This window comes from Phaenicophaeus curvirostris, chromosome 6, assembly GCF_032191515.1.
Source record: "Phaenicophaeus curvirostris isolate KB17595 chromosome 6, BPBGC_Pcur_1.0, whole genome shotgun sequence".
Taxonomy (NCBI): domain Eukaryota; kingdom Metazoa; phylum Chordata; class Aves; order Cuculiformes; family Cuculidae; genus Phaenicophaeus; species Phaenicophaeus curvirostris.
This window is the reverse complement of record NC_091397.1, coordinates 32,463,310-32,482,705: the sequence shown is the minus strand read 5'-3', so window position 1 is coordinate 32,482,705 and position 19,396 is coordinate 32,463,310. Positions and strand designations below refer to the sequence as shown.

At 36.5% G+C, this 19,396-nt stretch overlaps 1 protein-coding gene across 1 annotated transcript in view; it reads left to right on the top strand.

The window, feature by feature from the left end:
* Positions 1-19,396, top strand: part of CNTNAP2 (contactin associated protein 2) — a 1,119,128-nt gene that overhangs the window by 475,026 nt on the left and 624,706 nt on the right. Inside the window, exon 4 of the mRNA XM_069859729.1 lies at positions 10,172-10,319. Within this exon, the coding sequence (XP_069715830.1) occupies positions 10,172-10,319 (148 nt within the window). The remainder of the gene's footprint in view (positions 1-10,171; positions 10,320-19,396) is intronic.

Sequence of the window (19,396 nt, the reverse complement as noted above, 5' to 3'; positions counted from 1 at the left end):
CAGCTGAGTTTATAGGAAGCACAGTGGAGACTGACACAATGTTTTCTGTTACAGTACAGTATTGCAACGCGAGCTAGAAGATAATGCATAATGTGAGTGATAACTGAAAATGTTTCAGTGTTCTTATTTAAGAAGGGGTTGAAACCTCATATTTAAGACTGGCACAGCAAGGGGGCAAATACCCATGCTGTTATTTTAGTCTGATTGTACACACTCATCTGTGAAAGAGGGAGGGGGAACAAACCCAAAACTAGTCTTTAAAACAAAACCTGTACAGATTTTGCAAGCCAGATCATGTTACCGTTTTGCAAACTGTACCAGACAAATTAACAGTTTTGCTTAATTATCTGATTTTTTTTGATATTATGGAAATATAGACAATGTTTTCTCATCGTAGTTTGCCAGTTCTTGCAAAGGAGAAGTTACCAATGATGGCAAACCATTCTCTTATACAGAATGAATGATGTAATGAGATGATGTAATGAGTGACTAGAGCATCAACCAAACAAAGCCCAAGTAGAAATAAAACATATTTTTAACACTGAATATAAATAACCATTGGAAGACCTTCTGCAAGGATGTGCTAGATTTGATTTTCCATCATTTTCAGTTTCAAAATCAAGACTGAATAACCATAAGAATATTGCACAATAGCCCCAGACTGAAAACTCATTACTTTAAGTATTGCATGGGAGTCAGTACTCTGTGTCTACTGAGCTCCAGACCAGATTATCATAATGCTCCCGTATGGCTACAAAAGTCAGTGAGTCTCTGTAATTTGCTGTGTTTCTTTTCTTTAAGTAAGCAGAGATGTAAAAACAGTGCATGGATTGTTTTTTTCTTTGAAAGGATCAGTGCATAAATAATAGCTGATCAATTCTCAGAAGAAAACTTCTGAGAGTATCATCTCTGTTTTACAGCCAGAATGAGTTTCAGAAACATTGGGCTGTTTGTCTAAGTTTACACAGTAAACAAGCAACAAGCCACAACTGCCAGCAGTCATTCCTGGCTTCATTGCTTGTACTGTTACAGAGCTTTATCAAATGGCTGTAAAGACGTTTCCTGCAGGTGCCTCCTGCAATACTACAGAGAAGCAGCAACGTTATAATAGCCTCTTCCTTCTGAAGAGCTCTGAATTTCTTCTGAGCACTTGCAAGCCTGTTTTCAAAATATTCTCAAGAGGTAACTAAATTAGTCTAGAAAGCAGGGGAAGTGAAAGGCAGGGAGGTCCTGGTTATGTTCTCATTATGATTGTATAGAAAATTATATACTAGACTGAGAAGTAGCAAAAAGTTCATGATGTCTTCACTACAATAGCTGGTCATAGTAAGAAATCTGCCATTACCTGGAAATGCCATTGTCTGTGTGACATACCTTTGGAAAACAGAATATGTGAGAAGATTCACTCTGTACCTACCAACATTTCCCTGAGCAATTTGGGGCTTTGCATAGGAATAAAACTGCACTCCACCTTTTCTATGCTGTTGCAAATCCTTGTCATGGGAAAGTAAGTCATGTAGGACAAATATTTTTCTCAGTAATAAAGATCTTTCCACATCAGAACTTCCACCTTCTGTGGAAGTAAAACCCATGAGTAGTAAAACCCATGAGGCTAGCTGTCTCCAGCTCTTCTTTTCATTCAGTGTCTGTAGAGGCCCTCAGCTCTGCTCAGTGATGGACTCTATACAACATGAAGAAGGCATGCTGAACTCAAAATGTTACTGCCTGCTAGGTCAGGGAAGTGTGCATCCTGGCTGCCAAAAATAAACCATAAGTACCTGAATCAGATACAATTGCCCATGCTGCGTGAGGCCAAAAAAAATGACTTGCACACAACTAATGATCAATTTACTCTAAATATTCAATCCCCTAAGATTTATAACACAGCTTAAAATTAAATTTAGGAAGTTTCCGTTGCAAGCATATTAGGCTATTGAATCACTTTATTCTTCATTGTATGAATTGTAGAGAAAACAAGTGGGCAGGTAATCAAAATTTTAAAATAATTATTTCTCCCAATTATTGTTCTCAAAACAGATTCACCTTTGCTGATTATTAAACATAGGTTTTGATATACAGAAGTCCTCCTGTTTCAGATGCTAACAGCTTTTTTTGAAGGCATTTTTACCTAAAAGATGGCTATGCAGTAACTTTCAGAATAGTCGTTGATGTAAGCCTCAACAAAACTATGTTATAGGGAGATTAAAGAGTTATATTATCTCAGTCAATCAATAACAGATAGCCCCTAAAGGAATACAGTTGGAAAAGATGTAATGGAATGAAATTGGATTGTTTACTTTGGAATAAAAATAACACCTTCAGTAGTGTCCTTTATTAGGACATTTAATTGTTTACTAAATTCCCAAGGTTTCCAATGAGAGATTACCTCGTATTCTATAAACTTCTCATAATGAATTTCAAGCATTTTTGACATGAAGAGTTGCGATTTCACATTGTCAGAATGGACTGAAACAGAGACACAAATATTTTGCAGTCCTTCCAAAACCTGTCATTTCCATTTTAGAAGAAAAAAAAAAAAATAGAATAAGAAGTTAAGTGAAGGAAACCTCAGAAAAAAGTGGTAAGTTGTAACAATTCACATATCCCTTTGCACATTCCTATATAAAATGTTCCTGTGGCTTTTTGGAATCATTTCAAAAGGCCACATGATTAAAACTTTACTTATTTCCCTAGAAAGGGAAGCAGCCTTTAGATATAAGTCAAAGGACAGACAGGCATGTTTGAAGACTGTCACATATTGTAATTCTGCCTTTGGGGATTTCTTAGTAATGTTGCTTTGATCAGTTTGAAAGGATTATGCTAAAGAGTCCTACTGCACGTGTTTTTCCTGGGAAGGGAATTTTGTATATGCTTGCAGTTTTTCTTATGATTCTTTGTGCTTAGAGACCTTTTAGGCTTGTACTGGGTTTTAGAAAGGATCCACATTGATGTTTCCCCTACTTATATTTGGTACTGCAGCTATAGACAGAAAGGGAGACATATATTAGTGTTATATGGCAATAATAATAATTTTTCTTCTTTTTTTCTCTAGGCATTTTCTGCTAAACCTTAACTTAATACTACACATTCATTTTATTCCTTTCATAATCACAAAAACTTGGAAGCATACAAAAACAAAACAGAAAGATACGGAATTCTATTAGATGCATACTTTTCAAGTTTTTATAGTTTTGTAATGTTTTAATATGTTTTAAGGACATCTGCAGACATGTTTAAAGAAAGCTTATTATTTTGTTCTTGTCCACTCCTACTTCCCCTTATTGAGAAGCTCAGTTGAGTTATGAAGAACCACAAATGCTATTTTCAATGAACTGTAATCATGTCATTAAACAGATATTGAAATATACTGGAAAAACACCTCATTTTTTAAATATTTTTTTCCTCAAAGCTTATTTATTGCTATTGCAATATACAATATCAACTTTAAACTTGAAGCAATTAATACAAAATAAGCAAGCTTTATTCCTCACAGCTTAATTTACAATTGTATTGCTTTACTAAACTATTTCAGATATGGTACGTGTTTTGGCTAAGGACTGTTTCTTGCACGTTAATAGTCTAGGCAGAATTGCAATGATCTGAAAGGCAGTCTTTGGACATTTCTATGATTTCACATAGGAATGAAAATGACTTGTAACAGAGAACTGTCTATCATAAAAATTGACCAGCCTGATTTTCTCATCACTCGAAAGGAAAGAACATGAAATAAGCAAGTATGGTAATTTTGATTTATAGTTGTATCGAAGTCACAAATAAAGGTTTTCTGTCACAGGCAGAGAATGTTGTTTATATTAATATATAACCCAGTAAAAGCTCAAAAGTTTGTTTTTTTATTATAGTGGTTGCTTTGTCCCTGCTGAATATACAAGACTCTAAACAGTATTTAAAATAGGGTTTGCCTTTGTACTTTTTCCTGCAGGGAATTTCAGAGTCTTATAATCCAATGCACTAAGTGCAGGGGCCATGAAGTGACATTGCTGAGTTTGTACCTGCCCCTCAGAATTGCACTTACTAGTAACAGCTTCAACTTTTTGGTTTGCAAAGTTTCAGATAAGTAGCCCAGCGGAGTAGTAGAGTTGTGTGGAAGAGACACGAGAGCCTTTGAGAATAGTTTAGTGTAAAAGGAATAAATATGGTTCTGAAAATTACTTGAAAGTTATTTAAAAATCATCAAAGTATGTGATACTATCCAAGCACATCAGTACTAGAGAGGAAGAGAAAGCGAGGACCATACTGGGTTCCTCTGTGCTTCCCCTTCTTCTCATGGTGAGAGCCGTTATTGTTGAGCTCCATAGCCCAACAGCCAGTGATCAGACAGCTGTTGCTGCTATTATCTTAGTAATGACTGCAATTGTGTTTAGTTAGTCTGAAAACACATCCTTCCTGTCTCTCATTCTACAGAAGATGTAGCAAAAGTAGTTTTTGTCTATTAATGAATAAAATCTCACAACTACCTGAAAGAAAAACATGTTTTACTCAGTTTCTATAACCATTTTACATTGTTTTTTATAGTCTTTTTCTTCTAACATGAATTAGTCACTAGGTAACTTTTGAAACTAAGTTCTTGATTATATTCTCCGTTTTGTAGAATACTTTTATACTACATCCAGGAAAATTTATGTTTTACTGTGTAACCAGTGAAGAGTGGTGAAATTTTAATTTAATTCCTATCTCCCACTTTGCTTCACTGACCACAAAAGGCTCAGATTTCTAATTTAGGCACCTATGTGAATACTTGACTAAGTGCTTAATAAGTATTATTTTATTTTTACAAGCCCATAAAACAAGTGAAATTTACTCCCTATTTTATGGAACTGAGACAGTGGAAGATTTAGTCAAAGCTACCTAATAATTTTTTTGTGCACAGGGAACTATACTGTTTCACAGAATATTTTGGCAACTTACTTGTATAGCATCATGTAGGATCTTAGGAGCAATCACAAAGATAATTCAGCTCCTGTGCCACAGGGCATACTTCGGTCCTATACCTGCATTGGGGCAATCCTCAATTTCAGTACACGATGGGGGATGACATTATTGAGAGCTGCCCTGCAGAGAAGGACTTGGGGATGCTGGTTGATGAGAAGCTTGACATAAGCTGGTAATGTGCGCTCGCAGCCCAGAAGGCCAACTGTTTCCTGGGATGCATCAAAAGAAGCGTGGCCAGCAGGGCAAAGGAAGTGATTCTGTGCCTCTGTTCCTCTCTTATGAGGCCTCATTTGGAGTGTTGTGTCCAGTTCTGGAATCCTCAACATAGGAAGGATGTGGAACTGTTGGAATGGGTCCAGAGGAGAGCTACAAAGATGATCAGAGGGCTGGAGCACCTTCCATATGAGGACAGGCTGAAAGAGTTGGGCTTTTCAGCCTGGAGAAGAGAAGGCTCTTAGGAGATGGAGATCTTGTAGTGACTTTCCAATACATGAAGGGACCTACAGGAAAGTTGGAGGGGGACTATTCATAAAGGCTTGTGGTGAAAGGATGAGGGGGAGTGGGTATAAACTGGAAAGGGGCAGATGTAGGCTTGATATAAGGAAGAATTTCTTCACAATGAGTGTGGTGAGACACTGGAACAGGTTTCCCTGTTTCACTCTTAGTTTTGATCTTTAGGTACTATGTTATTGTATTTACATAATTATTTGGACAGTTTAACCATCCTGAGTAGTTTGCCAAACAGTAATAGAACCATGTTAAAGTCATCAAGAATTATCATTATTACAATTTCTGGGGCAATGTCTGGAGCACCTCCCATATGAGGACAGGCTGAGAGAGTTGATGTTTTAAGCTTAGAGAAGAGAACGCTCTGGGGAGACCTTATAGCAACATTCAAGTACCAACAGGGGGCTTACAAGAAACCAGGAAAGGGACATATAGTGATAGAACAAGGGGCAATGGTTTTAAACCAAAAGAGGATAGATTCAGAATAATGATAAGGAAGTAATTCTTCACTATGAGCGTGGTGAGACTTTGGAAGTGGTAGTCCAGAGAAGCTGTGGATGTCCCACCTCCCTGGAGGTTTTTGAGGCCAGATGGGTTGGTATCCCTGCCCATGGCGGTTGGAGTTTGAGTGAGATGATCTTTAAGGTCCCTTCCAACTCTAACCGTTCTATGATTCTCTATACGTTACTTCATGGAAGACAGTCCTTTCCCATCTGGCAGTGCACAGGCTTGCACAGCATGCATATTGTTGTTGTCATGCAAAGAAAAGAACTATCCTAAAAGTCTTACTCATTGCGATACCCCAGGTTATCCCTGGAGTGGGTCTACCCTATGATCTTAATGTCTAAGAATTAAAATCTCCTTACTTTATTTAAGACTAAGTGCAAGTCAATGATTACCTCTCAATGAGCTAAGAAATTTTTACTGATGATGCTGTAAGTTGATCTTGACAGTATAGATGTAACTTTTTTCAGTGGCTTAAATTTTGGGAACAAATTGCTAAAAACAAGGATAAATGTTCAATTTGGTTGAGTTCTGGCCAACATTCTTTCATACTTTTCCTCTTTGATTAAAGGATGAAAAGTTTCACTTTTGCTGGCTTAATAACATTTCTTTTAATTCACTTTTCAGCCTCCTTACTTCAGAGATCTTTTTTTTTTGCTTTTTAATGCTGAGAATTTCTTTTTAATCCTTTATTGCAAAAGCTGATCAAAGCATTTTCACAAAAAGAGATGTTGTAATGTACTTGCTGTATCCATGAAGTAGAGTACTGAATGATATTGCAAAACTGTCCATTTAAAGGAAACTTAAACCATTTCTTTTCAGTATTACTCAAGTAACACTGTTAAGCTGTGTGTTACCTTACTACTATACTTTTTGACAATACTACAATGGATTATAAATTTGGAATCTAAATTTATAATTTAGCTTTAACATTTACAATTATTGGTTGGAAAATCATTGTTCTGTAAATGCAACAAAGAAAATTGAGTCCAAATCTTAACTTTCCTTAAGTTTTCTTTCAAGTTTCACAAAAACTTATCTTCACTTTTCTCAGGTTCTTTGTTTATTCAAACAAAATCATACTGGATGTCTCTGCTGTGTCCCTATGTACAGCAGTGCGGTTGAAACATTCTGATAAACCCAAAGTGAATGTCAAGGATTGAACAGATTCTTTCTTCTGCTGCTTCTGTTTTTTGTTTGGTTTTTTTTTTAATAAAATCCCCAAACCATTGTATTTGTTTGTCCATTACCATACAATATCTGTCCTATAAACCTGCCCTTGTAATTTTTTAATAATACTTGGAGCTGAACCAATTTTACTCGTAAGGAAGCCAGTTGCAATAGTCTTACTAAGTACTTCTGAAAACTCCATTCAACGTGTGTTCAAAAGCTATGTTAGGGAAGGATTTGGAGGTAAATTTTCTTATCTTTCTTCATTCTTATTACTTCATTGTCCTGTGGAGCACTGTCTTTGAGAAAAGTAACTGTTACACAACGCTCCGATCTTTTCATTGGAATGGGAGTTGAAACAAAGCAGCATACAGAAGTTGGTACCTAGTGCCAGAAAATAAATAACTTCTAGAGCAGAAGGTTTTGGAATTGGACTGATGAGACAGTGCTACCTGTTTTGCAGACAAGTGAGCCATTTTGGTAATTTTCCTAGATTGGGTTAAATGTAGAAAAAGCACGTTACTCATGAAGAGCATGTATTTGGCAACAATACTTAATTGAGTTTGTGAGATTAAAAAACTTTTAATTTCTTTGGGTATTTCTGTCTTTTTCTGAAAAATCATTCTGTAAAGGTCTTTCTTCTTGCACATTTCTATGGCGTCTTTTTAGACAGAGATTCACTCGCAATTTCAAAAAAATTATTGGAGATCTGGGTCTAAATTATACTTTTAAGTCTTATCAAGATGTTTGTTAAACTTTGATAATTGTATAAAACAGATTTTAAATAAAAACCTGCCTTTCTGAGTCTACATACAATTCTCAGTTAGAAAAGGAGATTTTACAGCAATAGTGCATAATGCACAGGCTTCTGTAAATTGATCTTTTAGGCTCATAATGATGGATTTTGGGCTGATGTTTGCATTATCCACAGAGCACGTATTACTATACCACATTTATCTAAATGAAGGCTGTGTTTAAAAGACATTGTTCTGCTAGGCACTAAATGGAATGCATTTTAATAATTGGGCAAACTAATGCCAAGACTGCCCTATTTTCTATTGACTGTATTTATGCATTCAGCAAGTGTTGCTGGATCATACAGTTGTAGAAACCCTCAAAATATGAAACGCCTTCTGGTTTCAGCCTTAAGTCTTTCTAACAAAGGATGGCAAAGCTTAAGTCAGGGCTCAGAGTTTGGAGGGCTAAAGAAAGTAATTCTGATTTTGAGAATCAGATTTCATCAATTACTTAATCAAACTATATAGAAAATATCATGCCCTCCTTTGACCCTAATACATCAACAAAATTAAACAAACCTCAAAACAAAACAGCCATCAAAAACCTACATGAGGAGAGCTTTGATAAGATAATGCCAGATATCATAAAATTACAACATCCCAAATGAAATATGGACCATTACTTTGCATGCTCACTAAAATACATATTTATAAAATATCAAATTCTTTATTCCTTTCATGAAGGTCTGTTATTCCCAGAACAAGACTAAGAGAATAGGCAGCTTTTCAATAAGATTTTTTTATCCTCATTCAGTGTATGCTTTCCTTTGTTCTTTATTGTCTTCTGTTCAGCTCAGAAGACAGTACTGTTAATTTCCTTATAAACACAACTCAAATATAAGGGCTTCATAGACATTAATTAATGTATCTTAGAAGCTCATCTCTGAAGTGAGGAGTGCCATCATCACCATTTCACATATCAATAGCTGCAGTACAGAAAAATTAAGGTACCTGTAACCGTTAATATATGTCATTATTTCTGGAGTACGCCAAGGAAGGAATTCTGTAGGTCTTCCTTACATTTACTATCACCTAGATCTACTGTGCACTGTAGATTCTATTCGTCTAGAATATTCTTTTGGAATAAGTGGTATCTGGGCATGTAATTAAGTATTGTTGTATGCAGAGGGCTCTTTCAAATGATTGATAACTATATGTTGCATTAGTATTCTTTATAGCCCAGTTATTTTTTTGCTTATTTTTGGTTCTACTGTCAGTATTTTTTATAGGATTTTATATGGATTTATTCAGATGACAATCGTGTAGATACGTCTACTGAATATAAAAAATATCTAACGTTCTTTTAAAGAGGATTCACAAGCATTCCTTATTTTCATAGCTCCCTAGCAGTTGAACACCTTTTCTCTATCCATTTATGACTACTCTGTTCATTGTTACAAGACACATATTTTTATTGAAAATTACCTGTGAAGAGGTGTGAAAGTTCTTCTGAAAATTTAAAGAGCTGAATGACAGTCTTTAACATCTGCTATCAGTGAATGAATGGATTGTCCATAAACTGAAAAGACAAAACCAGAAAATCTAGAATGCATTGCTCATTTTTAACCTTGGTGCAATGAATTGTTTTATCAAGATATGCAAAACTGCAAACTAAGTGCTAAATATTTACTTCATCAATTTTCAAAACTCCCTTGAGACTTCTTGTATCCCTTCCTGAATTCCAAAGTGTTATTAACTAAAAACAGGCTTTGCTCTGAGTGACAGCTATGGTTAGGACACTCACTCCCCAGCAGATAATACGTCAAAAGTAAAGGAAGATTTTTAAATTCTTGAAAATTTGAGAAATTGAAGGGAGCAGATTGTGTTAGTGTTCGTATTTATAGGAAAAGAGCTGGTGCATGTGATCCTACTGACAGAGGATGGTTTCTTCCCCAAAACAACCACTTGGAGTTGGACAATTTTATTAAGATGTTAATAAATGAGTAATAGATTAATAATTGAAAAATTATTACTTTCTTACATAGTAGCAGCTGTTCCATGATTTCAACATATCTGTTTTGAAGAAAAACAACATGAAGTCACAATGCTACTGTTTTGGAATTCTTATGAAACTTTGTAAATCAACTGTTCATTTGTATCAAAGAAACATTTAACCCAAAATTCGTTGTAAGGTAGACTCTCAGAGGACTTCACTACCTAATGTTTTCTTCAGAACAGAAGCTTTATAGCATGTAAATTAGGTGCAATGCAATAATTTTCTTTTTTCTTCTTCTCTATCTTAGGCATTTCCTGGAAATACAAACTCTGATGGTGTGGTCCGGCATGATTTACAACACATGGTTACTGCTCGCTATGTACGGATAGTTCCTTTGGACTGGAATGGAGAGGGCCAAATTGGGTTAAGAATTGAAGTATACGGCTGCTCCTATTGTAAGTTTTTCCATGATCATTCTTCCTCCCAGCCCCTAAATAAAACTGTCTTTAAATCTCAATAAATATCTGAATCTCAAGTACTTTTCACTTACATAGATTAAGATGTTCCAGGATTGCCAATTATATTACCCAGAGCTTCATTAATTACTTATTGCAACCTTAGCCCTGAATTTCTTGTTTGTTCTTCTCTGAAAGATACAACATTGGAATACCATAGTGCTTTGAAGTTGCTCCTTTTGATCTTAATGGTTCCTTTTGCAGATGACTTTGACTGTTATTAAGCATGAACAGGCCAATTGAGGAGAAGCTGGTATTCAGACAAATGTCACACTGGGTCTTGAGGAGACCAGCTAGGAAACAGGATGTAATTCATTGCCTGGTGCTAGAGATAAAATTAAAGCAAATAAAAAAAGAATTCTGTCAGAGTAGCTCAGATTGTCTAAATGTATAACATGTTTTTCAGAGTATTTTCCCTTTAGTATTTGAATATAACTATAGAATTTATTTTGAAATCTGCATGCACAAATGATTCTAAAGTTAGGAGCAAACTGATTATGTTTTAAGAAAAGCAAGGGTAGTTTCTAAATGCCCTTCCTTGAATTCAATCCAGCCATTGCTTAAAGAAAGCAATGTGTCCTCAAAATGCTGTCAGAAAATAGCAGCAGAGTAACTGAGAAGAAAAACTAAAAGATCACTGTGTTAAGAGAGAGGAAGCAGCCCTTCGGTATATGACAAGGGAGTAGAGTGTACAAATTCCCTACTTGCTATCAAATTCGTTTTTTGGAGCCAGGTGTATGATACTACCTAATTCCATGTAGACATGTCTTTTTGCTGAAGCAAAGTTTTTAACCTTACAATTAGAAGTCATTAACCAGTTTGATTTGCTAATTAATATTGTTGTCATTGAAGGCATTGGTCATTTAGGTAATCAGTAATATTTAAAGTCTGATTAAAAGATAGGCTTTTAAATAAATTTGCCCCAGATTTTGGAAACATCACCTAAACAATAAGACCCCTGAGTGTTTCACAATCATAATTTTTGTTTAAGTTTGTAGATTCAATATAGATATGTTCTTTTATTTATATATTTTAGAGAGTACATTTTCAGATACAAAAATTAGGTATTTTCTCATGGTGTAAGCAATGCTTAATTAGGAAACCATACATTTACTGACTACAAAATTCTTTCCTTGCACATTATTACAACCTGGTCACTAATCTCAGAGTATTAAGAAAAATACTTCCTTGTGTTGAACCACCTTACTGAAAATCAGGTCATTAATTGCTGTGTTTTCTGTTCCCTGGAGAAGTTCATAGCATTACCAAATCTTTCAGTTTTGGTTTGGTTTAAGTTTGAAACCTGGAGTATCTTCAAAATAGCATGTTTGTATTTTGTGTAATGAGATCTGTGGGGTTGTCTCCTGACAGAAAAACTCATAGAATTCACTAAGAAAGAATTAGGGCCTCACTCTGTAATAAGATTCACAATGAACTTTGATTTCTTTTTTATCTGTGATTAAATGCCAACATCAAATTTATAAAATATTTCAAATCCTCTTAGAGCAAAACTGAGTATGAGGTCTGACACGAAAAAAAGCCCAAGACTAACTGTATAGCTCAGGAACCAAGAGTGGGAGGGGAGAGACAAATTGAATGTTACAGGACATGTTATGACCTGTCACAGTGAGACAAGGCTCAGCTCGATCGCTTCACTCAGTATGAGTGGACACGTGTTCAAATACAGACATTTTCTAACCCTTGGTCAGAAAATGTCAGTGTGTGCCAGCCCACAGTACTTTGTGAAGCAGTTTGTAGCTAATAAAAACACCACAGTGACTAAAAATTAACCCTATTCACCAGACTTGGCTCCCTGCCATTTCTACCTCTTCCTGAAGATCGAGTCAGTGCTCAAAGGAACCCATTTTTTGGCAGTAGAAGATGTGGAAGCAAAACCAATAGAGATCCTCAACAGCCTTTCAGAAACTGAGCTGTGGAGTTTCTTTGAATGTTGGCAGCATTGTATGGAGCTGTGTGTCAACTCAGAAGGGAACTATTTTGAAGGTGATTAGTTGATTGTCTTAATTTGTTAAACAAAGAGTGTTAAAGACATAGCCTTTTTTTTCTGTGTGTCTGACCTCATATGTCATATTAAAAAAAAAATACTAAAACTGGGTAAATAACTTGCTTAATGGCTACATTCATGGAGAAGTGGCATGGGAAGAATAAACTTGGAAAGCAACAACAAATAGATTATTAAGTAAAATAACATTTTTAATCACTGGGGGTTTTAGCTTTTATTTTAAAATGATCCATTTCATACACTGTAAAGGGGAAAGGGGACTTTACACTTGCAATGACACCATTTATCAAAGAGCAAGTCACAGAGAACCACAGGCAAAATATCCACCGAATCAGTTAAGTCAGAAGTGATGGAAGATTTTTATTCATGCTCTTTTGGAGACAGAGAGCAAAGGCATATAGCATATATCTTCCATCATGTTCACATTTATGAATTTTTGAGACAGACAACAAAAACGTGGCATCTGGAGGCTACGACAACTTCAGGGTAGTATGTTTTACTACTGATTCGTGAAGATCATAATAAGTTCATGCAGGATTATTGCCATATGAATAATTCCCTTAATCTCCATCCTGTAGCAGATGAATGCCTACAAAAATGGCAATAGTGAGACAATTGCATAGTCTTCATCTACACTTTTTAAGATAACTGTTTGAGGCCTTCTGGGTGCTGAAATCCTATGAGTGGAAAGCACTCACTGATACCTTCGTTCACAGAGTTTTTTGATATGGCTGTCTTGATCTCTGCATCTAAACTCTATCTGAATCTGAATCTTTTTGATACAGTTGTAAATCTGATGGTAAGAATTTTCGGTTTCCAGATGATTAATTTCTGAAGTGTATGATATGCTTGAAAAAACATCACTTAGGGATGGCAGAAAGTCATGCAAATACTGAATATGCACAAGGCAAATAGGTAGCAGAAACAATGATAAAGCTCCAAGAATGGCTGCAGACTGAGCTGTTTCCATTTATTGACCAGCTCTGTTTGCTAATACTTAGCAAGCAGTGGAACCAAACAAATGTCATCTGAGCAATGTTTGCAGACCTGTTCATTTCAGTTATTAACAATACTACTTATATTGTACTACATCAAATGCTGCTGTTTCAGGTTCTTGGTGGGTGACTAGCACTTTTAGGGAGTAGGGGAAATAGTGGTGAAAAGAAGAGAAAATAGTAGACACAGTCCTTAGTGTTTAATGTTTGTGTGGAGAACATTTCCTCTCCCAATAGCAAGGTGAACAAAAACTTGGTCATGGAAACACGTTACAAGAACAAAAATAAGGTTTTGAGATGCTGTTAAGGGATGAACCAAGTGAATGTTTGCAAAAACTGTTTAGGAAGTATTGCAATGCTAAGAACTTTTGGGTAATGCATGATATGGATAATCCTGTCTACCTTCAGTGGGTTTGATTTAAGCCATTGTTTCCTTTGACAGTTACTTCCACATTCATCTATACTCATTGTTAGGAAATTTTATGTGATATTTATTTGAAATCTTCTTTGCTTGGTTTAATGCTATTGAGGTTAACTAACTATCCATTTCTCCCTCACTTTCTCATATGATTGCCATATATACTTAATGAGAGACTTCCATCCTGTCCAGAGTCAACTATTGCATTCAAGAATCAAAGGGAGGGACATTTAAGGTACATGAGAAAGCTCTATGATTTTACTTTTGTTGATTCTGATCAAGAGTCACTTGGCCAGATTCGTTAGTGTACCCTCAATATTTCGTTTCACTGGCATATCATTTAAAAGAAAAGCAAAACAAAACAAAATAAAACAAAACCCTCATGTATCTACCAAAGACCCTTGATGTGTCGTGATTGCTATTGGAACACCCTGTGCTGAATACAATACAGCTTTTTATATATATAGATGTATGTATACATATTTCTGTTATAACATGTTTGGTACCTGTGTTAATATTTACTTATATGAGGAAGAACTAATGTAGTCCAGTAGTCCGCATAAATGATTCCCTGGCTCTTCTTATGATCTTTTATTACTTATAATAAATGTGCCACTAAGTTGTCTGGTCAGACTTTTCTAATTGAATACACCTCGAATACTGTGTTCACTTCTGAGCCACTCACTACAAGAAGGATGTTGAGGCTCTGGAATGAGTCCAGATAAGAGCAACAAAGCTAGTGAGGGGGTTGGAGAACAAGTCTAACAAGGAGCGGCTGAGGGAACTGGGGTTGTTTAGCCTGGAGAAGAGGAGGCTGAGGGGAGACTTTATTGCTCTCTACAACTACGTGAAAGGAGGTTGTAGAGAGGAGGGTGCTGGACTCTTCTTCCAAGTGACAGGGGACAGGACAAGGGGGAATGGCCTCAAGCTCCACCAGACAGGACGTCAGAAAAAAATTATTCATGAAAAGGGTAATTGGACACAGGAACAAGCTGCCCATGGAGATGGTTGAGTTACCATCCCTGGAGGTCTTTAAAAGATGAGTGGATGAGGTGCTGAGGCGCATGGTTTAGTGATTGATGGGAATGGTTGGACTCGATGATCCTGGAGGTCTTTTCCAACCTAGTGATTCTGTGATGATCGTCTAAGTAGTGGAACTGCATAAAATATTAAAAGGCTAAAAGGAAGAACCATCTTGAAACATATATTTTGTGAAATCATATTTTCAGGTTTCTAGCAGTTTTATTAAATTGCTGTAAATAACAGTGCTTTGAATACACAGAAACTGTAATGTGGAAGAAAACCCACAGTGCTGAAACAATCATTTAGCAGTTCTTGAGAACTGGCTAAGCTTGCTTGTAACAGTGCATAGGACAGTCAAGATTTCTGCTAAATATCCAAACTTTTTCCCCCTTTTCTCTTAAATTTTACTATTTTTATACTAGGTGGTTCTATAACTATTTAGGTCTGTGTGGGGTATTTTAGCCATCATTGTGTTTCAGATTTTGATTATAGTTTATTAAAGTCATGTCTGCCTTTCCTGTTGCTGAAAAGAGCATATTTTCAAATAGGTTTTCCAGTAATTGCCCACACACCCTGCAGACTGGGTTTGTGATCAGTTTATAGGAGGATGAAGATTTTAAAAGCATCCTTAGGATCTGTAATCATCTGAAAAAGTAGAAAACTGGAGTGAAGTTACAGTAAGGATGGTAGTATATGGGTCAAAAAGTTCAGTCTAGTCACAGTAGTATCTCCTTTAATGGTTTTCTCTGAATGAGGGCTCATGATGGTTTTGCCCTGTATGCTTTTCTTGCATTCCTATAAGTGCTGAGTGATCCATTTGTCCGTGGTGGCTTATTCACTAGGGAAATCAGATGGGTTTTTTTCTCATGAAACAAAAGACTTCAGCTGATTTTAAACTTGGTCTTGATTCTGTGCCATTGATTTGGAGCCTGAAGGTCCTCACTGGTGTTTGTTCTTCTGGATGTCTGGAATAAAACATGTATTAAGGATGTGGCTAAGTTCAAGCTTGATTCAGTTTATTCTACTGTTTCCCTAAAGTTTAGGTGAAGATGTGCTTCAGGAGTTATATGCAGTACATCCCTATGCTGAGTTGAGTTTCTGTACAAAGTCCTGTTTTAAATCTGGAGCCCCATCTTTATGAGAATGAGAACAGCTTTGGAGAGTTAGGTCACTGTGATGCAACCTTTTCCCAAATTCTCTAAAACAGGAAAAGAGCTCAGATCTTCGCATCCCAAAAAGGTACATGGTATGCCTCTTCTCTACTGTCCAATAAGGGTCACCTCGCCCTTCACTCACTGCTGATGTTGAGTGCCCTTCAAGAGAAATGAATAATTCAGTTGGAAGGTACCTGCAATGCTCACCAAGTCTAATTGCCTGACCACTTCTGGGCTGACCAAAAGTTAATGCATTGTTGGTGTTGTCCAATTGACTGTTAAACACTGACAGGCATGGCACGTCAACCACCTCACCAGAAAACCTGTTCTAGAGTTTGACCACTCTGTCAATGAAGAAATGTCTCCACATGTCAAGTCCAAATCTCCCCTGAGGACACAGTTTTGAGCTTTTCCCACGTGTCTGACAGTATATACCAGGGAGCAGAGATCAGCACCTCTGTCTCCCATTTTCCTCCTCTGGAAGCTATAGAAGCAGTAGAAAGCGGTGCAGTCATCCCTTAGCCGCCTTCTCTCCAAAACAGACAAACTCAGCATCCTCAGCCACTCCTCAAAGAACATGCCTGCCAGCCCCTTCACCAGCTTTGTTGCCCTCCTCTGGACACATTCAACTACCTTGACATCCTTTGTAAAGCGTGGGGCCCAGAACTGTGCACAATACTCAAGATGAGGCTGCACCAGGGTCCAGTGCAGTGGAATAATCACTAAGCTTTCAAAAGCAGATTCTCATGGGACACCACAAAGTAGCTTCCTGAGTAGCTTAACATTTCCTGTCTTTAAATTCAGGATAATAACTCTGCTGACCTGTTTTTCCTTACACCAAATGTTTTTAACTCAACCATCTGATATTCATTGTGGCCTGGATAGCCACCTACCGTCACATCCCCTATGATTCCTTCTTTAGTAACAAATAACAAGTCTAGGAGGACATCCTTCCTAGTTGGGTCACTGAATACTTGTGACAAGAAATTTTCCTCCACAGACTTCAGGAATTTTTCAAACTTGCACTCCATGACAATGTGGTATCCCAGCTGATGTCTGGGAAGTTGACATCTCCCACAAGGATAAGGTCTACCGATCCAGATGTTTCTCTTACTTGCTCATTGAATAACTCATCAATGCTCTTGGCGTGGCTAGGTGACATCTTCAACCACCTTGCCTGCCCTGCCTAACCCTCCTGAATGACCTAAGTTCCTTCATCTCAGCACTCCAGTTGTGGGATTCATTCCACTGAGTCTCACCATTACTACCAATTACATGAGAGCTCTGGGAACAAACACACGCTTCCAGTTCAATTCTGTTTGATTTTTATACTTTATGGGTTGGTTTACAAGCATGTCAGACATGCTGTTAAACTCTTAGTCTTCCCTGGAGCAGCGTAAATTAGCATTGCCATCTTCAGACAATGCCATGCCAACCCTTGGTGTACCTTTAACTCTCCTGACAGTATCCCCATCTTAAGAGGGCATGCTTACCTTTGTCTCTAGCCTCTCCTGAAGGTGCTAAACTGGAGTTTGAGACAAAGGTACTCGCAGTGTCCCATTGGCATTTATCCAGTCCAACAATTTTTGTAGCTGCTAAAGGCCTGTAGGCAAATAGCCAGCCAAACGATCTTCTGGGTCTGTTTCATGTACCAGTGAATTATACTGAAAACCAACAAATTTTCAGCTTGACCTAGCAGCTCCCTAGATTAAATGTTTTCTGTTACAATGGTATCAGATGTCATGTAAGCTTTCTGAGAGACTGAATTCTTTGCTGCTGTTGTTTTAGTCTACGCATTTCTAGGGCTGTCACAAGAAGTTATTAATTCACAAATGGCATAAAATGCTACAATATGCATAGTAAAATATTATCTCTGTTCAGATGGAGCCTTTTTATTAGAAGATTTATAAAAATGTTTTAAGCTCCATGATGCTTGAGCATTTCTCATATTGTTCTGAGCTACTCAGGAAAACAAAGGAATACTGTATATTTTTCTCTTGAATATAGTTCAACTTGTTGTTTTACTATAAATACTTTTGAAGGTGGCTTCATCTTGATCTTTGTTTGGCTTTGTAGACTGTTCACTGAATAGAGAAGATGTTTATTAAGTACTTCTTGCAGATCGAGATGAAGGAAAACCCTTTGAAAAACAATAGTTTTGATTTTTAGGAATGCCATTATACATCAGATGTTTAAAGCCTGTTAACAAAAGTTCTTAACAATTTAGAATTTTAAATAATTTATTTAAATAATGAAGAAATCTGAACAAATTTTAATAAGTGTATATGTAATTTGAAAATGCAGAAAAATAGGTCATTTTTTGAATCTTCTCAGTTCTCTATATTATCAGATTTTGTCAGGCAGGATTTTATGGTTTCATATTGATTATTGTTAAAAAATAAAGAGATTTATATGGGTAGGATTCCACAAATCTTCAGTATAAACTTTCCTGCAGGCTAATGTTTCTATCTTTTCTTTTCCAGATTGACAAGGTAATTCAGAATTTAATTCTTTCAGTATGGACATGTTTTTAATCACGTTTTCTCTCATAGATCATATGTAGGACTTGATGTTCCAAGAGGTCTTTTCCAACCTGGTGATTTGATGAATCTATGATTCTATTTAATTGTCCCCTTGACCTTAAATAAATACAAGAATTTGGGAAGGTGACTTTTGAAAACTACAGCTATAAAAACATCCTTGGACAAACAATTATTTACTTATCTAAAAAAATAAATTAATGAATTGGTTAGCAATGGCTGTAATTTATGTACCAAGCCCTTATGCAAGCTCTGTGATGCCACTTTTTAGTGATTTGCCTTGATGTTCCCCTTTGTTCAGGAGTGAATAAGTTCCTCTGCTTAAGCTTACTAAGATCAGTTGGAAATATCTTTTGGTTTTTATGCACTTTGCATTAGATCTTTCACTTAAAATTAAAGAAAAAAAAAGAGAGAGACTCAGGCTGAGGGTACATTGTTAAGTGTTTCCATAAATGTACTGGTCATAGAAGGCAGTTTTTTATTTTATTTAAGGTGGGAGAATGTTTTGTAATTGTTTGTTGTATAGGATGCTGGTGACTGTTATCTGAGGAAAGCCTGCTGAGCTGCAGAACATATTAAAAAGGAAACAGGCAGTGAGGGTTTCCAGTCATAATTCAGCTGAATTTGCTTGTGTTCCTCATAAGTTGTAACATACATTCGTTCAGCTTATTGATGTCTTACAGTAAATGGTTGTTAAACTGGGGCAACAGTTTTAATAAACATCTTCAGTACTGCCCTTTTATTGACTGCTGCACTAGGTGAGTCAAAAGGAACCTAGTAAACTGTCTTTTAACTGTTTATCATTGCAAGCATTCTCTGGCTGACATAATTTTTCTCTCCCTTCCATTGTCAGTTCTTTTCTCA